Here is a 27763-nt window from a genome sequence, read left to right on the forward strand (position 1 = left end):
TTCGAGTTTTGAATCCTTGAACATCATGCATTCTGTACATATTGTGGCATTGATAACTCATAGTGGATTGCCTGCTTTCATATCCAGCACGAGGACCAGAAGTTCATACCTCACTCTTGTGGGGGGGTGGGGGGTGGATGCTCAGTTTTGCTTGCAAGGATCATTGTTGCGCCACAGGATAAGAACGGAATCCATTTAATTCTGATTGACCATGTGTTGCTTGATAACAGCACAAATCAGATTGTTCTGACCCTAGTTGTGTTCTGGTAATTGGAGCACAAAAAGGCCTTGTAATGCACCTCAACTTCACAACAGTGATCTCATTATGAATTAGTGCATGGAGTATCACTGGCAATTTATGTACACTAATAGGTAATATAACTGCATAGCTGAGGCAAGTCTTTGTAGTTTAGATCATAACAGTTGATAAATTTAATTTGAAACAATGTAATAGTGATTATAGCTGGAGAGCTTTGTGAATAATATCAGTGTAATGTATCTTAATGAGCAATTAGCAATTACTCAGCCACATTTAACTTCCATCAGTTCCCAACTCAGTAACTTTAAAGTGTACTGCAAAAGATTGTCACTGCATTGAAACAGATGGAAGCTCATTGACCTGTGACCTTTTATTTGTTTACTGGAGCTGAGAATTTAAAGTCTTTTTAAAAAGCTTTCGTGGAGTTCTGCATGATGGGAGGCTGTACAATAGACTGTTAAGGAGACTGAATTTCCTACATTATTGATTATCAGAGGCTGCCAAACTGAGGGCCGTTGGAAGGATATTGCGAGGACGACAGGCTGGCCGAGAAGGAGAGCCTCCGATACAACCCCGCGTAGCCAGAGGCGGTGCATCAAAAGTCTGAATTTCTTTAAATTTTAAAGAAACTGATCAAATTTAAGTTTAATTTCAAAGAAAAAGTATACACTGATGCAGCCTCGCATAGTGCGATCTCAGCGCAGTAATCGTTTACTGTGCACCAGAAGCAGCTCTGATTGATCCAAATTTCACTTTTAGAAATAATCAGGAATTCAAACATCCCACACTGTGCTGAGGTTGCCTTCAGACTTTTGATTGCCAGTCTACCATAGTAAGGTGGGATGATGCTGCATCGATGGCAGCAGTAGGCACCCACCATGTAAGAAGTGCCTTTTCACAATATTGTAATTTGCTACCAGTTTAGATGATCCTTGCCTGAATTGACAGCTGCACTGATCTGCCATTTCAAATTGAAGTGTTCCGAACACTCCAGTGCCCCCTAGCTCCAGTGTGCTATACAGCTGACGTTTGGTGAAGGAATGGAGCTTTTTTTTTTAAGCTAAAAGTTGAGGGTGTAAGGAACAAGTAGAGCCAGGCAAAAGAAAAATAGGAAGTATGATCCTCCTTACTTCACATTTACTGGTTGTGTTGTAAATCATCCATTGCAATGTGTTTGTGCTGAAGTTCTTGCTCGGGATAGCATGAGACCACGCGAAATAAAATGCTTCCTGGAGACCAAACCTCCTTCTCTTAAAGATAAACCATCAAACCTTTTCAAATGAAAGCACTTTCAACTAAAAGGACAGATGTTGATGTTGGATGACTGTCTTGTGGTAAAGTTTTGGCAAAAATCTCAGGGAGGAGTGCTGCATGTTTTTGATTGACTCTGAATCACCTCACTTCATTTCCTCAACTAGCACTTCCAAGTTTTACTGGGCTATTTGGGCAACATACTTGGCAGGCTTAATGAACTCAACCTTTCTTTGCAAGGTAATATCTAACATTTCCATCATGCATGAGAAAGGAGAGCTTTGCCAAAAGTTTTTGCTATGGAGTAGCTGTGTATTGCAATACAATGTAGCTACCTTCCCAATATTGTGTTTTGTTATTATGGACTGCAAAATGTCAGTCCTAGAAGTTAAAATGTAATTCTGGAGCATTTGTCTCAGCTTTGCACAAAATTCAATGTGTATTTTCCTGAAAGAGAGCAAATGAATTGCAGGATTTTGCCTGGTTTCAAAATCCATTTTCAGAGGACTTCATAGCAAAGGCCAAGATTGCCGTGAGTCTAAAAGAGAATTTGATCGTTGTTGGTGACTGTTTTGAGAGACAACTTTAAAGTAATTCCTCTTGGTCAGTTCTGGCTCTCAATTCAAAAAGTTTCCTGAATTGTTCCAAAGAGCCGTTGAAATATTTGTCCACTTTGCCTCATCATATCTGTGTGAATTGGGATTTTCTTCACTTAATTGCATCAAAAATAAGTATAAAAGCAGCTTGAATGTAAAGACTGATTTGCGTCTGAAACTTTCCTAAATAAAACTGAGATTCCACTAATTGTGTGCTAGAAAACAGGTGTATCCTACTCCGAGAAGGACAAGTCATCAAATGTTCTTTTACATTCATGTTTATTCAGTTATTTGACAGTTATTTGTGTTGTTTTCTGTTCTAAGCAATGTTATGAGCCAAGCAAATAAAATCCTCTTGTTCTACACAGAAATATGTGGACGGAAAGGGGGTGTTAGTCGTCTTTAGTAGCGCATAACGGGCTACTGATTCGCTATCGTTCATTTCGCGCTACTGGCAAAGTCCAATTTCACCACTGTTCCTCAAAAGGATGGGCACATCAGGCATGAATCTCTGATGGGGGACTCAGCAAAAAAAGTTTGGGATCCTCTGTCCTAGGCTATTGTAGAGAATTCAAGCAAAATGTTCATTAAGGCACTGTTTATTAGCTTGAATATTGCACTATAATTGCTTGTGAGCTTGTAGTTGAAGAAGGGGGGGGGTACCTTTTTGTAATTCTGTTTGTAGTCGATCTTGATTAATTGACCAGTGCTTATTATAATTTGAACCCTGATAAGCTCTTGACTAGTTTTGTACAAAATGTTATGCTTGGATCTCAATTTTATAAAATGGGATATTGGAAGTTTGGATGAGATGGGCATTTCTCTGGATTTGATTGCCCTGTAAATATTATGTTAAGAATTAGATATGTGAAAGCGAGTAGTTTGAGTATGAACACTGATTAGTTTAAAATTTCAATCAATGTAAGCTAATGTGAAAGGAAAAATTGTACCCTTAGACTAAATGCTGCTGTACAGTCACCATGTACAACCCAAGCTGTGTTGGTCTTATGATTATTGCGCGGTAGAAAATGATTTCTAATCCACTGAGCCCATTTCCTGCTGTGTAAACAATTTACATTTCTTGAAAAAAGCGTCTTCTGGCTCTAAGTGATGTAAGAATTGAATTTACGTTTGAAGGAGCTTTCACATTTCATCACCTTCCGTCGATTAAATGAGAAATAAAGTTTGGACGAAGAAAAGCAAACAAACACAGTTGGATGTAATCTAAACCATATTTCAATGACAATTTTGGCTGAGTAGGCATGTATTGTATTCCATGACATTGTTTTCAGTAATGTTGCCTTGGATACAAAGAAATTTTAAAGTTTTTTTTAAAAAAAACAGCATACTTATTTACCTGTATGTGCATGTACCCTACAAACACCTGATAAATGGTTTTATTTTTTTTCTAGCAAATTTTTAATTGGACTAAAAAACAAGTGAAAAGTTAACACTTTCCTGGTTTATAGGAAACTCTGAAACATTTAATTTAGTTCATTTCGTAGAACTAGACGTATTTCTCAAGTATGTTTTCACTATGATTTGTGAGACCATGGCACTAATGTACAACATTATTAAAAAAAAAAGTTGGTAAATATATACTAAAACCTGTTTGACATAGCCATTTTTGGAACAGAATTTATTGACCAGTACAATGCTTATTTGGGCTATTCTGAATTACTAATTTGGGACCATGTGGCTGTTATATACAGAGGACCTTTAGGACCAGTTCTGGACATAGCTATTTGGATTTACAGAAAATAACCATCCTAAGGATTGGGTAGAGATGGACTCTGCAAGCTAACGGTTTCTAAATAAATCTATTTCCAGTTGAAAAGTAGGAAAGTAGTCACCATTGGAGACAGGTGACCTGAAAAACAAGTTTGACTTTATTTTTCTGATGCACAGCACCATCTGGTGCATGCGCGACAAAGATTAAAGTTCACGAGAGTTTGTTCTGAGACTTGTCTTTTGTGGTTTTGAAAATATTCTGGTAAGAAACCATTTTATATTTCTTGCATCATATTCAGGTGCATAGGCACATCACTAATCAACTCAAGTCAGTTTGTGGCTGTACGGGCACTGATTGCATTAATATGTTTTTGTACTTACGCTAGGAAGTTAACTAGTCTTTGAATGATATTTGATTGGAGTATAAAACTGGTGTTCATTCCAGATATGCTCATACAGTTAATGTTGATTCCTTTAATTTCTTGGTGTACCTTTTATGAATTGTTGACTGGCTCATGCAGTTTTTCATTAGGGAAGCAAATGACTCTCTAATCTTCGATGACTTGACTGTCTAGTTGCAAATCAATATGTTAGCAGTTTACTACATTTATTTTCATCAAATAAATAGTGAGAAAGGATATTGGCTCAGAAAATCAAGATGTAGAATCACTCTGGGTGGAGTTAAGGAGCACCAAGGGGTAGAAAACACTGGTGGGAGTTGTCTATAGGCCTCCAAACAGTAGTGGTAATGTAGGTGATGGCATCAAGCAGGAAATTAGAGATGCATATAACAAGGGTACTACAGTAATCATGGGTGATTTTAATCTACATATAGACTGGCCAAACCAAATTAGCAATAATACCGTGGAGGATGAATTCCTGGAGTGTGTACGAGATGGTTTTTTAGACCAGTACGTTGAGGAGCCAACCAGGGAACAGGCTATCCTAGATTGGGTATAGTGCATGATCTTGTGCGGGGTCCTTTAGGGAAGAGTGACCATAACATGATAGAATTCTTCATTAAGATGGAATGTGAAGTAGTCCAATCCGAAACTAGGATCCTAAATCTAAACAAAGGAAATTACGAAGGTATGAGGAGTGAGTTGGCTATGATAGATTGGGAAGCTTCATTAAAAGGCATGACAGTGGATAGGCAATGGCTAACATTTAAGGAACGAATGCATGAATTGCAACAATTATACATTCCTTTCTGGCACAAAAATACAAAAGGAAAAGTGGCCCAACCGTGGCTAACAAAAGAAATTAAGGATAGTATTAGATCCAAAGAGGAGTCATATAAAGTTGCCAGAAAAAGTAGCAAGCCTGATTGGGAGCAGTTTAGAATTCAGCAAAAAAGACCGAGATTGATTAAGAGGGGAAAAATAGGGTATGAGAGTAAACTTGCAAGGAACATATAAAAGTGGACTGTAAAAGCTTCTACAAGTATGTAAAAAGAAAAAGATTAGTGAAGACAAATGTAGGTCCCTTTCAGTCTGAAACGGGAGAATTTGTAATGGAGAACAAGGAAATGGCAGAGCAATTAAACAAATACTTTGGTTCTGTTTTCATGGAAAAGGACACAAATAACTTCCCAGAAATGGAACCAAGGGACAAGTGAGAAGGAGGAATTAAAGGAAATTAGTATTAGTAAAAAAAAAAGTGCTGGAGAAATTAATGGGACAGAAAGCCGATAAATCCCCAGGGCCTGATAATCTGCATCCCAGAATACTAAAAGAGGTAGCCATGGAAATAGTGGATGCACTAGTTGTCATCTTCCAAAATTCTATAGATTATGGAACAGTTTCTGCAGATTGGAGGGTGGCAAATGTAACCCCACTATTTAAAAAAGGAGGGAGAGAGAAACAGAACCACAGACCGGTTAGCCTAACAGTAGTAGGGAAAATGCTAGAATCTATTATAAAGGATGTGATAACAGGACACTTAGAAAATATCAACAGGATTAGACAAAGTCAACATAGATTTATGAAAGGGAAGTCATGTTTGACAAACCTACTGGAGTTTTTTGAGGATGTAACTGGTAGAATAGATAAGGGAGAACCAGTGGATGTGGTTTATTTGGATTTTCAAAAGGCCTTTGATAAAGTCCCACAAGAGGTTAGTGAAAAAAATTAAAGCATATGGGATTGGTGGTAATATACTGGCATGGATTGAAAATTGGTTGACAGACAGGAAATAGAGTAGGAATAAACGGGTCTTTATCAGGGTGGCAGGCAGTGACTAGTGGGGTGCCGCAGGGATCGGTGCTTGGGCTCTAGCTATTCACAATATATATCAATGATTTGGATGAGGGAACCAAATGTAACATTTCCAAGTTTGCTGACGACACAAAACTAGGTGGGATCGTGAGTTGTGAGGAGGATGCAAAGACGCTTCAAGGCGATTTAGACAAGTTGAGTGAGTTGGCAAATACATGGCAGATGCAGTATAATGTTGATAAATGTGAAGTTATCCACTTCAGAAGGAAAAACAGAAAGGCAGAGTATTATTTAAATGGTGATAGATTGGGAAATGCTGATGTACAAAGGTACACCAGTCACTGAAAACTAATATGCAGGTGCAGCAAGCAGTTAGGAAGGCAAATGGTTGGCCTTTATTACAAGAGGATTTGAGTACAGGAGCAAGGATGTCTTCTTGCAGTTATACAGGGCCTTGGTGAGACCAATTCTGGAGTATTGTGTGTGGTTTTGGTTTCCTTACGTAAGAAAGGATATACTTGCCATAGAGGGAGCGCAGCGAAGGTTCACCAGACTGATTCCTGGGATGGCAGGACTGTCGTATGAGGAGAGATTGGGTCGACTCGGCCTGTATTCATTCGAATTTAGAAGAATGAGAGGGGATCTCATTGAAACATAAAATTCTGACAGGGCTAGACAGACTGGATGCAGGGAGGATGTTTCCCCTGGCTTGGTGGGTGGGGGGGGGGTCCAGAATGAGGGGTCACAGTCTCAGGACACGGGGTAGGACATTTAGGACTGAGATAAGGAGAAATTTCTTCACCCAGAGGGTGGTGAACCTGTGGAATTCTCTGCCACGGAAGGCTGTGGAGGCCAAGTCACTGAATATATTTAAGAAGGAGCTAGATAGATTTCTAGACACAAAAGGCATCAAGGGGTATGGGGAGAGAGCAGGAATATGGTATTGAGATAGAGGATCAGCCATGATCATATTGAATGGCAGAGCAGGCTCGAAGGGCCGAATAGCCTACTCCTGCTCCTATTTTCTATGTTTCTATGTTAAATGCACTGTTTTAGTTATTCTGGATAATTTAGGAAATTTTTTTAAACTTGGAAAAAGTTAAACTTAACTCCTGAAAATACCATGACTAAAGGTTCTCCATTTTAATTGTATGATTTATATCATTTAGTCTTAATTGTATTCAGGTGGTGGGTATCATTTGGGGACTCACCTATCTTTTTATAGGAGAGCTTAGCTAGGGTGTGGTGTGTGTGTAAGGGGAATCTCTGAATAAAGTCTTGGAACCAACTAAGACCAGGCTCTAGTATTCTATCCAATTTGAACACTCCAGGGACCAACTGGCTAAACTGGTGGAAGGAAATGTGTTCAAAAATGTGATGTACCTTGCCACCTACTTACTGTACCTAGAGATTGGAGCTAGGATTACAGAGTTGATGAATTGCACCGTGCCTACCTCCAGTGTTTAACGTTATTAAAGGAAGATGGAGAAAACTGAAGTATGAATGAGCAGTTGGTAGTTTTATTGCATGGTAACAATCTTGATGTCATCCTAAAGTAATTTTTTTTAGTAAAATGTCCTAACATAGCCCAGAAGGGATAATCAACAATGATGTTTGTATTTTTAAATAGGATCACATTTTAGCAGAGATACTTCAAAACCAGAAAGATTACCTTGTGGGCTACCATGAGCATGACTCTCTTTTGGACCATAAGGAGGAGGAAGAGCTTAGCGAGGAGGATAGAAAAGCAGCATGGGCTGAGTATGAAGCGGAAAAGAAGGTAAGGAACTTGTAGATTAACTGAACAGTAACATCAAACAGATTTAAATTCCTAGAGAGAATTATGCATCTGGCCTAAAATAACAATTCTGTGCTAAACTTAAAAGCCTACATAAATCACCCTAAAATGGTTAGAAAAATTGCATGAAATATTATATAAGAGAAACATTTAGCTTCTCTCATGTTGTCACAATTCATCAAAATAGGTTTTAATCATGCAGCCAAATGTAGCTATACTATTGTAGACATAATAAATCAAACAGGTTATGAATTATAACATTTGATTTTCAATGCAAGTCTCATCTATTTTGAAATGATCAGAAACTTGGCTTTTGTATGGTTATTGGGAGCATTATTGAAAAATCTGAAGGAAACCGTTTTGTTACCCAGTCTAAACCCGTGTCCTACTTATGGTGTTTGACAATGATTTGCATTTATATAGTACATGTAATGTGAAATCATCCCAAGTAAACCTCATAGATAGGCACTCTTAAAATGGACAACGACTTAGAAAAGGAGAAATTGAGGCGTGACAAAGCTTAGTCAAATAGATGGGTTTTGAGCAAGTTTTTAAGTTTAGGATAGAGGGGAAAATGAAGAGGTTTCGGGAGGGAATTCCAAGGAGTAGGACACAGGCACTTGAAAGCTGTACCACCAGTGATTGAGAGACGTGAGGGTTGTGCAAAGTGCCCGTCAGAAGAATGGGGTGTTCAAAGACGATATAGGAGGTTACGATGATGGGGTGGGGTGAGGCCATGGAGAGACTTAAAAGATGAAGGGGTAGAAATTTGTCTGTGCCAGTTTTTATTTCAGCACATGAATTTTGTGCTGCTTGCCTCACTGGCAGCGGCTATCAGCTGAGTGCCAGGGGTGGAGGGGGTCTGTAGGAGGAGGGCTGGCAGGAGCCCTGTGGAGCTGGGAGAAGCACTCGTGCTTCTCTTGGCTCCACATGAATTTTTTTACAAAAAAATCTTCATTTACCTTGGTGTAGCCAACTGTAACTGCGCTGGGAAAACTCGGCGGCTGCTCCGCTCCTCGCAGCCCAATTTCTCAGAGGGATCCTAAAACAGCTGTTAGACCCTGCATTAGTATATACAGTATAGTCTCAGACTTTTTTCAGGTGTATTTGAGGCGCAGGGCATAGCCCTGTGAAATTGGTCATTTTTTTGCACTCATTTTCTGTCTGGAACATGGGCACAACAATGACCAATTCCTACCCTGAGGATTTTAAATTTAAGGCTTTTGGGAACAGAGAGCCAATGTAGGTCAGCGAGGACAGGACTGGTGGGTTTATGGGACTTTATGTGGGATAGAGTAAATGCTCTAGTTTTGGACAGGGTGGGAGGCCAGCAAGTAGGCCATGCTCAATTTTATAAAAGATAAGCAGTTAATGTGTGTTGTTTGAAACTATTATAGATGCACTTATTTGGAGGAAAAACTGCTCTTGTACTAATACAGAACAAGCTACCATGCAAAGTATTTTTTCGCTCAAATTGCTATGTTCTATATGCCAACTAGTGCGATATAAACATTCAGCCTCACTATTGGTATGTTTGGTTATATTTCACATGCTGATGACTGAAAACTAATGTTAACACATTCATCATATAGTGGTTGAGTTAAACCTTTTTTTTAACCATTTTATCCATTTGCATCTCCACAAATATGAAAGCAGGTTGTTTAGCAGTGTGACATCAATCATGGATGAGTCACAACTTTCTCCAGCTCAACATCAAGAAACCATCATTTTTGCCTGCTTCCCACCCCAAGCTCTACCCCATTGGCACCATCTTCATCCCCTTCCCTGGCCACTTGCTGAGGCTGAACCACATTGTTCAACCTTGTCATCCTTTTTGACCCCGAGGATGGGCTTTAATCCCCACATCCTATCTACCTAAAATACTGCTCAGGTATTCCCACAGTTCTATTTTCATTTTCATCTTCATCTTTGTCTTTAAAAGCAAATGCAAAATACTTGATCATTTCCACCATTCTCAAGTACAAGATGCTACCCTTTGTCATTAAGGTCCCACCTCTTTGAATAATTTTTTAAATTATGTGCTTAAATAGCCCTCACTTTCACTTTATGTTGATTACCAGTCATCTTTTATACACCCTTGCAGTTTCCCTAATCTTTTTGCTTCCTTTCTGCATTTTTAAATACATTTTCGATTTCTCCTGTATTATCTCCCTTTATTTATCATATGTCTCTTCTGATTTTAAAATCTCACTTTTGTTCCAACCTTGCTTCAACCATGGAACCCCTGCCTTTTCGAACTCCCACTGCTCCATCTCTGTCCCCTGCCTGAGGATCCACTGCGTGTCCCATTGCAATCGCCATCTGCTGCTTCAGTTCTCACAGCTGTAACATCGCCTACACGATGTTGGTGCCTTTACATTACAGCAGACTCAGAAGCTAGACCCACGAGTTGCTTCAGAATTCTGCTGATGGAACCCAGGTTCCTTGTGGCCCTCTGACGCACCAACATGCACCTCTTAAGGTCTGCACCCCCAATCAGAGTCCCATGACTCATCAGTCCGTGGCATCTTCTGGCCGATCTCTCCGGAGAGGTGGCAACATCCTCCAACTCTTCAGAGTCTTCTCCTTGGTCCCCGGAACTGGTGAGCTCACCTGGCCATCAGTCTGTGCTGGCTTGCCCCAGTGGTATGTCTCCGTGCCGGTGCCTGGTAGAGATGAGCTGAGTGACTCTGACTCTGTTTGGGGAGGCGTGAAGATGCTGAGGTGGGTGCACTCCCAGCCAAGAATGGAGATGTATGGCTCTTGCCTTCCATCTGCCCCTCATCCGCCAGCTCAGTGGGGACAAGGTGAATAAAAAGGCCAGGGTCCACTTGCTCCTCCTTCTGGAAACTGCTCCCTCTTCTCCTACCCCATCTCCGACTGCCTCCTTCTCCACACCACAGTGGCCTTGAACTGTGCTTGACCTGTGGGAGAAAAAAAACAGGGTCAGAATGGTTGCAGTTGTCGCTCTTGGGATGTTCCATGGGGGATGGAAGGGGAAGGCAGGGCGTGGAGCATGGACAGATAGCAGGGGCGTAGGTAGTCACCTGGTTGTGAAACCACTCTGCCTCCACTGCGACCACAGGGGTGTGGCAGCCCAGCAGTGCCTTTTGTTCGTCTGGGGTTAGAGCTTTTAAGCTTGAGATTCCCCCCACCCCCCAAAATCGGTTTTGGCTCTCTCCCTGCTGTTGTGTGTCATCTTGCCCTGTAAAGATAAAAGGGAAGAAATATTAGGTTTGCATTCCATCACAATATGTATTGTCATTGAATGGGTGGTGTGTGCAACAGGTGAAGGTGCAACGAGGCCTAACTGGTATGCAGCTATGTGGGGCCTTTGCAACTAGGCCACTGATCAGGGAGTTTTAATTCCGCCTCGGAGTCTCGAGTATGGTGTTGCCTAGGGTGGGCTTTCCCAGCTCTGATCTGGTCATTGAACTTCTTTCAGCGTTGCTCTGTCGCCCTGGGGACTATGGAGGAGGCTCTCAGTGTCTCTTCCACCTCCCTCCATGACTACCTATTGACCTCTTGTACTGACTGCAACCCACCGGTGGCTTGACCCACCTTCCCTCTATCTCGTCCAAGAGGACCTGCAGGTCATCCTCCACAAAATAGCAGGCCCTCTTCTTTACAGCCTTCAGCCCACTTTCAGCACTCACCTGTGAGGAGAGAAAATTTGAGATCATGGAGACTCTCTGGACTGAAGAATTTAAGAAAAATGTTATGCCCGAGGGATGTGTGGCACTTACCTTGCACTCCCCACCCTCACTAGAAAGATTTCCCCCCCCCCCCCCCCCTCCCAATTTATAGGCCTCTATCCAAGTTTCTTTGGGCCTCATTGGTTGTGTTTAAAGCACATAGGTTTTTTTATGTTGATTCTTGCATTCTGACGTAGTCCCAGTAGGTGAATAGGAAATTTGGGTGTAAATTGCCGTTGCAAAAATGGGCAACTTCAAGCATAATTTGTTGATTACATCGCCACTGGAAATTCCAGGCCTATATACGCCTACAAAGTTCTATCAATGTAAATTACACTAGATACTATTCAGTCTGGCCAGTATCGGATGCTTTTTGGTTATACACTTAACAGATATCCGTCTCCCTGAAGGTGGCCTGGTATTTAGTTATCACTGATAACTATTTGTTGAGCTAACTATTTTAAGTTCCTACCCTTAGGCAGAGTAACTGTAAAATGCAGCAGTTAGTATTCTATGATATAAAAGCTGTGATGGAAATTCACTGTTTATGGATAATTTGTTTTAAATTCCACTTCATTACAATCTGAATAAAGATACAGCATCAGGCTTTGTTCATGGTTACCAAGTAGCTTAAGATAAAAATTGCTGCTTTTTGTGTTTCATGTTACTGGTGGGTTTCAGAATGATAAAAGTGGCTTTTTTTTTTCCCCCTCCTTCTTCCAGGGTGTCTCCTTGCGAGCTAATGTCGCACCTGGGATTAATTTCCCTGCTGCCAATTACGGCTTGCAGCCTGCACATATTCCTTTCAACATAGCAACATTGTCCACACTGAGTAATCAACAGCTGGAGGTGGGTAATCTGATCCACATGTAACTGGTGATCCCAGTACTTTAATGGTAATTTGGGTGGTTATTTGAGGTTCAAAGCACTATATGAGATTAATTTAATCCAGCATAATATAAAAATTGTCCTGTAATGATGTAATGCTCTTTGCATTTTAGTCAGTTCTAAGTGGAAAGGGACTTGTTTCCAATTGTTTTTAATGATAAAATACCTAAACTTAACTGCATTGGTATTACCTAACCCAAAGATCTTGCTGATTTTTTAAAGTTGCAATTTTTGTGTTTTGCAACATTCATAGTATGCAGTATATAAAGGTGCTACAATGACAACTTGAATTTATATAGTGCCTTTATATAGTAAAACGTCCCAAGGCGCTTCGCAGGAGTGTTATTAAACAAAATTTGACACTAAGCCATGTAAGGAGATATTAGGTCGGGCTTGGTCAAAGAGGTAGATTTTGAGGAGCGCCTTAAAGGAGGAGAGAAAGATAGAGGTTTAGGGAGGGAATTACAGATCTTAGGGCCCAGGCAGCTGGAGGCATGACTCTGCATGTAGTGGGCTGAGTTACATTTATTTCAAGTAAAAGACTGAAGTATGCAATATTGTCACTTAAAAGTATATCTTCTGTAATTGTGAACTTTAATGTGTTCCTTTCCACTGTAAAAGACTTTTTTTTTCCTCTTTTAAGGATCTTATCAACCAAGGCAGAGAGAAGGTGGTAGAAGCCAGTACTAGTATAGCAGGTGTGAGAACAGAGGCTCTTGAAGACCTAATTGCACAAGTGGTAAGAAATTTGAGTGTTTATTCCTTAAAGGGGAGAAGTGTTAAAACAAAATCTTGTTCTGCTGCTGTGTTATGGAGATGACCTTTTAGCAACATTGGATATTTTCTCGCCACCAAAGACATTTGCCATTGGTTCATGCAATGCATTACATCATTTTGAGGTCTATAGCTGTGCATTGATCTGAGACTGAAAAGTGTTACTTTGTGATAAGAAAATCTAACCAGTAACAAGTGCTTCAGAACATTTAACACAGAAAAGAGGGTTATAAAAATGTTTAATAAAAACAAGATAGTGCCCCATTTTAATACCATTAAACTAGGCTTTTATACTGCCCTTTATAGGTCATGCTGGTTATGCACTTACGGTTTTAGTGGAAACCAAAAATGTTTAGCTAACTTTAATAAACAACGAGGAATATTATTGCTCACTGAACAATAAAGTACTATGATGCACTCTCAAGCTCTGATAGAGCAGATTTTTAAAATTGTGGTGTTTATTTGCATTTGTGTTCATTATAGAATGCCACAGGGAAAGTCGCAGGGTGACTGTTTAAGAACCTTTTTGATCGGAACCCAAATGCCCTCCTCCCAACCCCCTAAATAGCTATTTTTTAAAAAGGGTTTTCTGTTGCTGCTTTTGCATTGAAAGTTCCTCATGCCTGCAAGACAAACAGCTTTTCTCTAAGTCATTCTTTGGAAGAATTTTGTAGCCTTTGCCAGCTCCTGGCTTCAAATTCTGTGTCTGTTGCAGGAAATGTCTGTTATACCCGATACCTCTACTACCTCCCCTCATGCCATGATTTCACAGATTTGAATTCTACGTCTTCAGTGGCATTTGAATAGACTGCAGGGGCTTGGCCAAGAAAGCTGACTTAGCATTTTACATGCTAAGAAGATTAAGTTGAATCTCTTATTCTGTTCCCTAAGCCAATGTCTTTTCATTGCTAGACAAAACAAAGCCTAGTAGGTTTGACATTTAAGTAATCATGCTCCAGATCCAAGTCTATTTTTAAAGCAGAAATCATTGGATAATAAACATAGCTCACAATCTCTGCACCTTGAGGAAAGCATGAAAAGCAAAATCATAGGACCCTCTAGCCAATGTGTTCTGCCCTTGTCAATTAGAGACACATTAGACTGTTGCACACAGAAGGTGGAGAATAGACAATGTTCAGGCTGTTGGTGGGTGCCCACATGTCAACTCAGACTTCTTGTCTTTTGAGACCCAATAGCTTGGGTAACAACGTGTTCCAGTGCTTTAAGAAGATCAAAGTTCCTTTTTCTATGCTGCTCATTCAGGTGATTTAAAGGACTTGCAGACTAAATTGTAAATATTCTTCCTTCAATAGGCCCCAACTTCCTACCCTTCCAGATTCTATTACAGTGGCCATTTTGTCACTTGTCTTGCAAAAAGAAATTAGAGGCGAGGACCCCTGGTTATCCTTACATTGGGGTTGAAACCAAATGATCTGATATGGACGTTTAGGACATTGTCCTATCTCGGACAACTATCAAAATTCAATATGTATTTTCATTCCATGCCAAATTAACCCAGTTCCATCCATATTAATTGATATAGGAATAGGAGTAGGCCATTCAGCCCCTGAAGTCTGTTTGATTTCTACAACCCTTAGTGTGGAAAAAGTGCTTCCTGATTTCACTCCTAAGTGGCCTTGCTTGAATAGTTTCTCTGCATCTACCCTATCAAATCCCTTTATCATTTTAAGCACCTTGATTAGATCAACCGTCTAAATTCAAGGGAATACAAGCCAAGTTTATACAACCTTCCCATATAATCTAACCCTTTAAACCCTGGTATAAATCTGGTGAATCTGTACTGTACCCCTTCCAAGGCCAATATATCTTTCCTGAGTTGCGGTGCCCAAAACTGAGCACAGTACTCCAGCTGGGGTCTGACCAAGACTCTGTACAGCTGAAGCATCACTTCCTCACTTTTGAATTCCAACCACTTGAGATAAAGGCCAATATTCCATTAGCCTTTTTGTACTTGTGCACTAGCTTATAGTGATTTGTGTACATGGGCACCAAAATCCATTTGCTGCTCCACAACTCCTAGTCTCGCACCATTAAGAAAATATTCCGATTTGTCTTTCACAGATCCCAAGTAGATGACCTCACACTTCTCCACATTGAATTTCATCTGCTATAGTTTTGCTTACTTAGTTTATGACCATTTGTAACTTCCAGCTACCATCCACACAACTTAATGTGCCTCCTAACATAGTATCATCTGCAAACTTGGGTATACAACTCTCTACTTGTTAATACAAGTCATTAATATATATGGTGAAAAGCTGAAGCCCCATTACACATCCCTGGGGAACACCACTTGTCACATCCGGCCTTCAGAGAACAAACCTTTTATCTCTACTTTCTGTTCCCAACCCCCCCAACCATGTCACAAAATTACCTCCAATTCTGTGCGTGCTCTTTTTTGCTAATAATCTCTTGTGTGGAACCTTATCAAATGCCTTCTGGAAGTCCATATTGATTAGCCAACCTCCAGTTATACTCTGCAGAGAAATCTTATACAAAAGCCATGTGAGTCCTTATATTTTCTAGATGTTCCATAAAACCGGATCAAATTGTCCTGGGTAGATGAGCCTGGTCTACAGCTTTACCAGTGTTGGAAAAGTTTAGTAGGCTGTTGGTTTCAATTTTTGTTTTTATGGTTGTCCAGTTTTATGGTTTGTTAGTCCATCAATATATGGAAGATTGCTAAACAACCTTTTAACAAAGTAGTGGATGAGTTTGTCTTCCTAACATGAGTGAATATGTTGTTCAGTCATTCTGGATATGCCTCCTTTGAAACCATCTTGTTCAGAGTAAGAGGAATGTCATCTGCTCAAGTATACCCGAGTACTATGCTTGCTGGCAGGACGTGACCCCATATGTATTGGGGAGCGGGGAATAGTGTGATGGCTGGTGTTGTTGTGGTCCAATCACTTCTTAAATGTGGAGAGCTGATGCAAAGGTCGATGGCCATATATACCATTGCAGCAATGATTCTAAATGGTTGTGCTCACTTCCTCTTAACCAAAAGTCACGAGCAAATCTGCTTGGTCAAGAAAGTGATTGGCAAACCTACTGGGTCAAGAAAGTGATTGGTCTAATCACTTCTGGGCTACTTGATTTTTTTCTTTAAAAAATCTTTGCAGTTATATGGAGAAAAGAACTTAGACTATTTAAGTTTTAAATGGTAAAACTCATTCTAGACATCCACTAGTTTTCACAGACAAAAAATGTAACTGAAGTCAGATAAGTTTACTCTCTTGCTGTGCTGTGCATTCATGTAATATGAAAGTTATTTAGGAATTAATTTTTAGTCTGAACTGTCATTGGCCACTTTGGAAGGGAACTGGGCTGAGATTAACTTTGAATCACAAACTGCATGCTATTAGTTTTTTTTGTTGTTGCCAGCTCTCCTATTCCAGTTCTGTAGTTTTTAACAGCTGTTCCTTTTCTTTAGTGGAAAGAGAATCCCAACCTGACTGAAGCACAGGTTCAAGCAGTGTCACTCAGCAAACAAGCAAGCCAAGAGCTGGAAATAAAACGCAGAGAAGCTATGTACAATGATATCCTTTCAAAGCAGCAGCTGGTAAGATCTTTTGGTCATCTTAGCCCTGTTTTTGATGAATAAACACTGGTGTCTTAAGTCCATATAACAAAGCATTTTGCAGACTTTATTCTATCAACCACTTAGCAAAACAGGAGTTGATTTGTTCTACATATCTGCCCATGCCAATTTCTTTTTTAAAAAGTCAAGATCTTTATCATACTTTTCGTCAAAATAGATGTTTAAACAAGGTTAGGCTTGAACATTTTAAAAAGTCTCATTATTACCAATATGAAAACATGTTCACTCGAGAGTAAAAAGTAAGACAAATATTCATAGCTTTGTTTTATCCTATTGAACGTATTTGCATTATTTATCACAAGTATTACATTTTCATATTAAATTTCAATTGAATCGAAGGCCATTGATAAGGTACCGCATAGTAGACTCATGACTAAGATCAGAGCATGTAGAGTTGGGATAAATAGCAGAATGGATAGCAATGTTGTTCACTATTTACATAAACGATTTGGACTCTGGAATCAAAAGTACAATTTCAAAATTTGCAGACGACACCAAATTGCGGGGGAGGGGGTATAGCTAATACCAAGGAGGACTGCAACAAAATACAGGAGGACGTTAATAAACTTGCAGAATGGATGTTTCAATGGAAATTTCAATATAGATAAGTGTGAGGTATTGCATTTTGGTATGGAGAAAAAGGGGGCCACATACTCCTTGGGTAATAATCTAAATGGGGTAGAGGAGCAGAGGGATCTGGGGGTACAGGTACACAAATCACTAAAAGTAGCAACGCAGGTTGATCGGGCCGTTTTTTTAAAAAGCAAATCAAGCACTGGGGTTCATTTCTAGAGGGACAGAATTGAAAAGCAGAGCAGTTATGTTAAACTTGTATACAACCTTGGTTAGATCACACTTGGAGTACTGTGAATAGTTCTGGTCACCATATTATAAAAAGGATATAAAGGCACTGGAGAAGATGCAAAAAAGATTTACTCGGATGATACCAGAACTATCAGGAAAGATTGAGCAGGCTGGGGCTCAGTTGTTTAGAAAAGAGAAGACTGAGGGGTGACCCAATAGAGATCCATAAGAATATGAAAGGGTTTGATAGGGTAGACATAGGGAAGATGTTTCCACTTGCGGGGGAGATCAGAACTAGGGGCCATAAATATAAGATAGTCCCTAATAAATCCAATAGGGAATTCAGGAGAAACGTCTTTACCCAGAGAATGGTTAGAATGTGGAACTCACTACCACAAGGAGTAGTTGAGGCGATTAGCATAGATGCATTTAAGGGGAAGCTAGATAATTACACGAGGGATAAAGGAATAGAAGGATATGCTGATAGGGTTAGATGAAGTAGGGAGGGAGGAGGCTTGTGTGGAGCATAAACTCTGGCATGGATCTGTTGGGCTGAATAGCCTGTTTCTGTGCTGTACATTCTATGTAATACACATAATTTACTTGTGTGTTTTTATGTTTCTATTCTAGTCATACATAGTTTGTGAAAGATGAGTTACTAAAATTGATCATGACTATTTCTGGGTAACTTGCTTTACAGTTGGTTACTGCACAACCAAGGCTTCAAGTGGCTAGAGAATATAGCAGATGTTTGAGATGTAATTACAATATTCAGGAGCCCCACTAAACCACTTCAGTGATCAACAATTTTTAGTAGACCATGTCCCCACAATTTGCAAACTGTAGATGTCAGTGAAATGTGTGCAACTTTATACTAAAAGATTCTCTTACTAAAATGTATGTAAAAACTGAGTTCAAATTCTAGAGCCATTGTTTAAGATTATAAATTTATATCTGAAAACACAGTCTAAAAGTTAAAAAAAAATGTTCTTCAATGCAGTGGTGAAAAATAATGCAATCTGGAAGAAACGTTTTTTAATATCTGTAGTTTATTTTCTCAAGGAACGCAAGAACATTAGAAACAGGAGCAGGAGTAGGCCATACGGCCCCTCGAGCCTGCTCTGCCATTCAATAAGCTCATGGTTGATCTTCGACCTCAACTACTAAATAAGTTAAATTGTTGAATTTTATAGTCACAATTTATTTATTTACTTCTCATCTACTACATAAACTGATATCAATGTTGAATTTTATAAATGCATTTCTGCCAAACTGCAAAATTAATTTTAGAAGCTCAGATTTAAATATGGAGAACTCCCAACCTCAACCATTGCAAGATCTCTCCATTTAGAAGTTCATATTTTAATCCATCTGTTAGTCTCTATCTTCTATATGATTAAAGAAAAGTCCAGCAGGAAGTGTCACCCCTGGAACTGGATCAAAAAATATTAAAAGATCTCTGTGTTCTGGGTCGATCAGTGAATATTTTTGTTGTTACAGATACTCATTTCAGCATGAGATTATTTCAGTTTAACCTACTCTTTTGGTAGTTGTATGAATGCTACAGCTAGTGAAAACTAACCGAGCTTCACTTATCCCAGTAACAGAATGCTGTAACAGGTTTTTTGGTTGCAGGTCTGCTGCCATCTATCATTTCGGTAGTTCATGCTTTCCTTCTGGGATATGGTACTCATACAGGTGGCTGATGCTGAGGTCTTTTGAACCTGATTTAGTGTTGGAATATCATTGAGGAGACTCTAGGTAGCCTTGCAGTGCTTTCAAGTTCTTGTCCAGGACCAATCCATGTACCCACAACACTATAATGGTCCAGTTCATCGTCAAGCGAGATTGAACTTTTCTTAAGCACTTTGCCAAGATATATTTTGCATTTTCTGCTGAGAGAATCACAAGGTTATACTTTCAGCCTAGCATCTATCCGGATTCAGCAATTTAACAATGCAGTCTTTGAGTCCATGCATGCTTCACCTTCACAAGTGGACTCTACTTGGAAATATCCATTTTTCTATTTCAGAAATAAAGTTATCCAGAAATGGACTTCTGTATCACATGCAAAATCAACAACTTAAATCTTTGTGCCACAGAAATAGCAGCACTTGAACAGCTTATTGTTCCCATAGAAAGACTCCCACTCAAATCACTAAAGTTTTGAGCATCCAAGGAAAGTTGGGATTCTTCAAGAATCCCTGCAACAGGGGTTGCACTCCAACAATGATCAGGAAGCAGGCCTAAATATAGACTAATAAAAAGAATGATTGTGTATGTTTTTATTCATCTCAACGGGAGGCAGGATCTAACCAATTCTATTTTCAAAGCCTAGGGCTGCTGTTAGGTGCTATCTGTGTGGGTGAAGAACATTTCAAGGCCGTTGCAGAAAAAACATTTCATACAGTGGTTCCCCTAAAACATTCCTAAGAAGCACTGCCATTAGCTACAACCACATGCTATAACTACTGCTATTCTTTGGGGATCATATCCATCGCTAATTTGAATCTAATTGGACAGCACCTACTTTGCTGCAGTAGGTTAACAGGTCACTGAAGATTTACCATTCATGCTCCCAGAACCTATCTACTCAATTGAAATATACTCTCAATGAGGAGGTAGGCGATCTCACATGCAAATTTTGTTGCAAAAATCTGTGTGCACGCTAACTTAATTTTTGGAAACCTGTTTTTAGGTACCTGGGTCACAAGGTTAAGAGATAATCTGATTCCAGTGCCTGCTGAGTTCTGTAGCTAATATTGACCTCTGAATTTTCTCCATCCTTCCCTTGAGAGTGCAGGCTAGATCAGAAATTTGTAGTGTGGTGATTTGTGAGCTACCCTTTAGGAAAGAACTTAGGGTCGAGTGCTGCAGCTTGAACTCCATATACGAATTGCATTCTTATTTCTGCTTTCTTTTTCACAGCTGATACGATCTGTACAACAGATATTAATGAGCCGAAGACAGCAACAGTTCAACCAGATGGCACAACAGCAACAGCAGTATCCGATGTCCCCACTTCTAAACCAGTTCATGTCTTCAAGAAATCCTGGCCCAATGATTAGTTATCCACACATGGGTTTAAGAGGACTGCCAATGTATCCACAAACAGCACCTGGCATGCGGCCTCCTCCTTTGCAACGAGCACCGCCTGCAGCCATGCAGATGAAGGGGCAGTCTCCTGGCCCACCACAGCTTAAACAAGGAATACAAAATTCAAAGAAATAGTCAATGTATAAGAGATTTTAACCAGAAAATAGAAACGTGGTATTGTGCCTTTGCTATGGTAGCAAGCACATTTCTGAACTGAAAAAAAAAACTACAAGTGACCAATTTATAACTGTAGATTGCAGTTGGGACACTATTTAAGTGCATAGAATCGTGCTGAGATATTCAGAGGTAATATTGTCATAGGAGATTCCACGGAATCTTTAAACATTGTATATAGCCTTAATAAATATGTGACTGGCAAGGAAGAGAACCAGTTTTCTTCCAAGTTTTTTGTTTTCTTTCTGCCAATTATTTTGTTTAATTCTGATGTATCTGAAAACTTTGAAAGCTTTTGGGGGGGTGAGAAGTAGAATGTCCAGGACTCATTGTCCAACAGAAATTAATTTTAAAAGTGTCTTCTTTACCACATACTTCATGTACTACAGGAATAAGTCCAGGTCGATAGAGACAAATCACTGATGGTGTCGTCCCTTCTGGGTGTATTTTTTGGTGATAGCACCTGTATGTCTCAATGAGTTAACAAGTCAGTTCTTTTCCCCATCTTTGGCAGTTGAGTTCCTCCATCTCTTGTTCCAAAGCAGAAAGATTTTCAGAACTGTTGAAACTTGTAGAGCAAGTTTATCTGAGATGATATCAGACACTGCTGTCTGCAGGACTCATTTGGTGCCAGCTAGCTATGAATACAGCAGATCTTGTATGCCTGAATAGATCCCTTCAGTCTTAATAGGACTGACGATGCAGCCCCTCTGTGCAATGCATTGATAAACCAAAAAAATGCAGTTCAAGAAGTGGTTTTTAGCTCTACCCCAATTTGTTGCCAGTCAACCCAATTCAAAATGAGCTGCATCTCACCTTTCAATATGTGCTAGAAACTGGTCATGAAGGCAGGATTTTTACAGTTGGATGCTAAGACGGTCCTTGCATACCTTTAACTGAAGGTGAAATGGATAGTGCTCAAAGGTGATCTGCTATGAGGTACTATTTACTGTTGTCTTCCCCAGATGCTGTTTCAATTAATACATCTTCTGTGCACTCCCTTACCTTGCTGGAGTTAATTTCTGTCCTAAAGATGGCCACTCCCATTCCTTTGGAATGAAGTGTGGAGTTTGTATATTCCATTAGGTCTCCATTGCAGTTATGGTCAAGGGATTTCTGTTTCTGCAGGATCTGTTCCAAATGGAGAGAACCTGTCGTTCTGTACAGTGTACAAGATGTCACACCAAATGGCATCATTGATCCTTTCTGGTGCTAGTCATGCGTTAGTCAGGGAACCTTCTCTGGTGTCTGTAGACATCTTTGTGGTCAGTGGGTGACCTCAGCATAACCTCAGATAGCTAACCATCTCATCCCTGGTGTAAAGATACTGTAGCTGTCCATAGAACAATAATTATTTCTCACTCCAAGTGCAGCAGCCATTCTTGTGCTACCAGATGCAAAAGGTCACTTCAATTTAAACTTCCTCACCCTATATTAGAATTATTCATTCATTTCAGTTGTTCAATTAGACCAAGGATCTTCTCTGTCAAAGGTGTTGGGCCTTGGAACCAAATGTCCCATCGGAATTGAGGTTACAGCTTTATTGATAACTGATATTGGTCCCTGACAGGTTAGGAAGCCAACATGCAGGTTGCATTTATAACATGGAAACTGCACTTCTTGCAGCAGTTTTTTAAAACTAGGATAGTCTGTGAGCTCCAAGAACTGATATTCCATCAGCTGTACTTGATATGAACTAGTGAATAGACTGTTCTTTCCCTAGATTCTTTTCTTTTTGAAGGTGATTTGTGCAATCCATTGACAAGAGAAAATTGACCATTACCTCATTACAGCTGTCTCCAAGCAAGTCAGAAGTCGAATGTAGGTTTCAGTAAACAAATAGAAAAAGAGCTTTACCTTGGGCGCATAGATGAAACCTAGCCTATAACTATAAAACTAGACAATTACTTGCATTTATGGGATGTATATCTGCTTCAGACACTTAAAAACAAACTGTTGTTTAATGTATTCTACATTATTGTCACCACGCAGATAGAAAACTGGTCAGGTATAAAGTCTACCAGATCTACTTCAGTATCATGGACTAGCCTTAAGGTCACTTTGTACAATATCTGCAGGGCTGCCCTGTGGGGCAACTGGTGTAATCATACATTGGTTTTCAGTCATGGAGATCCTGAAATTCATAGTCTGTCCTGATAATTGCTGTCTAGACTGCAAGGACCTCCATCTTCTTGGGTACTGTTGGGTCAAGCTCCTGCTGTATGTCAAGGATTTTGTTCTAAAGAAGTTGTTAGATTATCTATCTGGCAGAGTGCTCTTTCTTTTGAACAGAAGCATCTCCGTGTATCAGAATCCCACTCAACCAATTCTTCCGTCCTTGGACGTTACTACAGATTGTGTTTATCATTTGTTTACAATTTTCAGCCCCAAAAAAAGAACTAATTTGTCAGCTTGGGTAGAACCTTGTATGGTTTTGGAAGGGAAACACAAATGAAGTCCTGATGTCATTACATAACGGACTATTTTTTAAGTCTTAAAGGGATTGTATTCCTATTGGGAACCTTTGCTCACTCCTGTGGTATGTGGTGGATGCTTCCGTTTAAAGACTGAAAAACCCTTACAGAACAGATAATGTAAATTTCAGAAGCCTGTCAGGATGTCTGTTATTGTGTAGTCAGTCACATGACATTTTGTTTCATTCATATTAACACAGTATAAACTTATTTTCATATGGTAATGCGCATTTATTTTGCACCTATACTGTCAGCCAAATGTAAACCAAAAATAAAACTACTCTGCACTGCAGGCTGCAACATTTATTTTAAAATCTTTACAGTTCAAAGCTATTTAGATAGTAAAATGATTTATGAAAGATAAATGTTTTCTAATCTACACAGTTTGATTAGTAGAACTATCATAGTAGGTACAACACAGGAAGAGGCCATTTGGCCCATTGTCCCTGTGTTGGCTCTTTGAGTTGGACTCTGTTCAGATGATTTTATTAGGAACTTACAGCAGCAAAATGTAACTTTCAAACTTTTATTTGCTGTTGCATAATATTACTTTGTCAAATATTTCATTTGAATTAATTCCATAGCATTTCACTGCACTTAATGCAAAATAGTTTTTTAAAAAAATAATCAGCCTCTAGTTGTTATTTAAAAAATGAGACTTTTACTTGGCTGCTCATTTTGAAAAATCCATTAGTACAACGCCTATTTGCTTTCAGTGGCTAAATCTGTTTTTTTTTAATAGACTGGCCATCCATTTTTCCCCTTATGAAGTTTCACCAATCAGTTTGCCCTTCTGCATTTCTGAGTTCATCCCAAAGCACTGCAATAGTTTAAGTTATTCTTTGGGGAACTGATGTTTATAATGTTAAGCGCACACCCATACAAATCTTTTAACAAATTGCTGTCAAGATTTTAAAAATACATGCGTATATTAGGGTTGTGCTAGACATTGCACATGTTTATTCAGTGGGAAGGCATCTTTAGCTCCTTTGTGTGATAACCAGTTTCTCTTCATTCCCCTCTTCTCCCCCTCTCCTCCCTCCCCTCCCACCCCCTCCTCCCCCCAATCAGAATCAAAGTAGTCAGTGACATGAATCTTAGCAACATCCTTGCAACCACTCCATTTTCATCCTACAATTGCACGTTACAAAATTAAGAGATAATGTAAAATTGATATGGTGCATTTGTAGAGGCTCCTTTTTTGGAACTCATCTATTGAAACTAAGTGTCCATGCACTTAAAAGTTGCCCAGGAAAAATTTGTCTGGATGTACTCGGGGGAAACTTTTCAGCCCCTGGGCTTTGGTACGCAGCGGGCTTTATTTTCATATTGCTCTCCTTTACTCTGGTTGATTTTATCTTTTGGAAATTTTCATTTTGTGACAAGTGATGTGCAGTACTGTTCAAGATCTCTTGTAGAGCAAAAAATTGTCAGCAGACTTTTTACCAGATATTCCGACAGTACAAATCAAACGTGTTTGCTTTTCTTCCTCTTAAATAAAATGAAAAAAATAAAGCCATGGATAGCATAGTGATGGTATTAAGCTAATACACAGAAGTAAATTTTTGAAATGAGATACACAAAATTTGGACTGCTTGGTATGTTTCACTTTGTTTTTTGTTAAAATCTATCTGTGCTGTATTTAGCACTAAATTTGACCAGGAAATAGTTCTGAAACTATTATGGTTGTGGTTGAAAGAAAAACTAAATCACTCAAATTGTTCATTTTTATAAGGTTAGATGTGATTTACATGTTGCTGTTGCTTAACCGATAAATTTGTTGCAGCTTGTATTAAGACTAAAAATGGTGAATACCATATTTTCTAACTCGTACTGTCCTTAATTTTGGATGTAAAGCATTCTTTGCTTAGTAATATGTTTTTGTATCACACGTGCCCTAGTTGAATAGCAAAAGGCAAGCCCTAAAACCATCATTTGCTGTTGAGTTCTAACAGCTGTGAAGATGTAACAGTCTTGCTTGCTTTCTATATATTTTAGAAATTGTTTCAACTGTATTTATTCACTACCGTAAATACTGTAGAACTGATGCAACTTCATCCCATAGGGATCATTGTGTGTAAAATAAGCTCTGGCAGTGTGTTTTAATAGAAATTGTAGTGGATGAATAAGTACGCACACTGTTGTGTTGTCACCTTTGCAAGTGGTATCAAAACATTGAAATTTTAATATTTAATATTCAATAAAAATGACAAAATGGATAATATGCGTAGGTTATTTATTAAAGTAATTATTTGATTGTTTTCTAGTAATCAAATCAATCTAGTCCTGATTAAAGTAGTACGGTTCTTCCTCAGTTGTAAACCTCCATATATAAACAACATTTGCATCCTTGCAGTGGCATGATGCTTATGATCTTCCACAGCCCTTGCTGTATATACGGCTTGTTTTAGAGTTGCACTTTTTTGTTTCTACCATCACTGGAACTAGTGCTACTTTTGGTCCACACCAGGAGGAAAACAAAATTTCAATCTATCTTGGTCAGTCTTTACAGTCCATTGCAAGTTCTTGTAACTCTGCCTTGCCATTTTGCTGTTGATACTGTACCTCACAAAAGCCTACATTTGTAATCCTAGTATCTAGGTGGAATTGTTCACTGAGGTACTATTTGGTCTCTTCGATCAATTCAATGCCAGTGGGTCAGGTTTAGAAGTTGCTCGTACTGCTATTGTGTGTTTTCAAGGAAACTTAAATATTTGTGGTGTAATCCTATGTCACTAATTGTAAACAATTTTACAACACCAAGTTATAGTCCAGCAATTTTATTTTAAATTCACAAGCTTTCGGAGGCTTCCTCCTTCGTCAGGTAAACGTTTACCTGACGAAGGAGGAAGCCTCCGAAAGCTTGTGAATTTAAAATAAAATTGCTGGACTATAACTTGGTGTTGTAAAATTGTTTACAATTGTCAACCCCAGTCCATCACCGGCATCTCCACACTATGTCACTAAGGTCTTCAGTGCTGTCTTTTCCAGACTGAAAGAGAACTCACCAGGACCATTTGACACGCTGAAAGTGATCTTGGAGGAAAGAACAGTATTTGAGTCTTTGGAGTTCATTTCCACTTTAAGCTGTAAGACACTAAATCAGAAGAGAATGAAGTAATCGTTATTTCTGGTCCTTGTATCCCTGAGAAAGTCGCATTTTGTCACAAATCAGATGATTGAGCAGAAGCTATCAGGATCCCCTGCAGTGGACAGGATCTAATCCATCTCTAACAAAATGTCAAATATTAGCCAGCATCTAGTCAGTCCTGATACAGTTAAGTTCTCCTCATCTGATTTTGCTGTTGGTTCTTTAGTAAAGTAGTCTAGAATGGTATAGAATAAGAAATAAATCAGCGTTAGCCTTTTCTGGTTCATGAAGTAGCCATCAGTTATCAAATAAAATGGCTGTAAATATCAAGCAAATCATACCAGCGCAGGCCTGGAAGACTCTCCTTTTCAAGCTGATTTGAAAGATAGTATTGTCTCTGACCAGTGTCAAACATATGTAAGGAATCTTACAACACCAGGTTATAGTCCAACAGTTTTATTTGAAAATCACAAGCTTTTGGAGCTTACCTCCTTTGTCAGGTGAGTGTCAAACATACAATTAGCTCACTGCAGACACTCCATTGCATCCTCAACCTGGGTTAGTACTTTGATTGGCACACATCACTTGGTGCACCAGCAGTTTATCTGTTAGTTGTCCTCTTAACTCAAGACCTGTCTTGGCTGAGGTAAATGGATATTCTAAATCACTTTTGGATCCTTTTGGGGAGGTTTGAGATGGAGGGCATACATCAATTACCTATCCATGACATATATGTGATATGATGTGGAGATGCCGGTGATGGACTGGGGTTGACAATTGTAAACAATTTTACAACACCAAGTTATAGTCCAGCAATTTTATTTTAAATTCACAAGCTTTCGGAGATTTTCTCCTTCCTCAGGCAAACATTTGCCTGAGGAAGGAGAAAATCTCCGAAAGCTTGTGAATTTAAAATAAAATTGCTGGACTATAACTTGGTGTTGTAAAATTGTTTACAATATATGTGATAGTTCATGTATAGGTGAAATCTACTGTTCTCTAGTCCAAGAAATACAAGACCTGGGGAGAAGGATAGAAATGAGGGTGCCAGGTTAGCAAACTCATTGAGGTTAAGCTTATTCACTAGCAGATGGTGTAGATAAATGCATTAAATGACACCTCTGTACAGAACTTGTTTATGTGACTAGCATTAAGCAGACTGATAAAAAGGTGTCGACTAAACACAGTTGAAAGATTGAGTGTGAAGGATCCAGTCTGCAACTCAAGATATCACGCTCAATAGGCACATCTAATTAAGAATTTCAGAGCCATGCACTAACTCGGGTGAAGCTTC

At 39.2% G+C, this 27763-nt stretch overlaps 1 protein-coding gene across 8 annotated transcripts in view; it reads left to right on the top strand.

Annotated features, from left to right (window-relative positions):
• Nucleotides 1-25600, top strand: part of atrx (ATRX chromatin remodeler) — a 177020-nt gene extending 151420 nt beyond the window's left edge. For all 8 annotated transcript variants that reach the window (XM_067997179.1, XM_067997178.1, XM_067997175.1 and 5 more), the window contains 5 exons: nt 7684-7833; nt 12270-12395; nt 13078-13173; nt 16663-16791; nt 20563-25600. In XM_067997179.1, coding sequence (XP_067853280.1) covers nt 7684-7833; nt 12270-12395; nt 13078-13173; nt 16663-16791; nt 20563-20865 — 804 coding nt within the window. In that variant the 3' untranslated portion in view covers nt 20866-25600. The remainder of the gene's footprint in view (nt 1-7683; nt 7834-12269; nt 12396-13077; nt 13174-16662; nt 16792-20562) is intronic.
• Nucleotides 25601-27763: the final 2163 nt, after the last annotated feature.

The sequence above is a fragment of the Heptranchias perlo genome, chromosome 15, assembly GCF_035084215.1.
Source record: "Heptranchias perlo isolate sHepPer1 chromosome 15, sHepPer1.hap1, whole genome shotgun sequence".
Lineage (NCBI taxonomy): Eukaryota > Metazoa > Chordata > Chondrichthyes > Hexanchiformes > Hexanchidae > Heptranchias > Heptranchias perlo.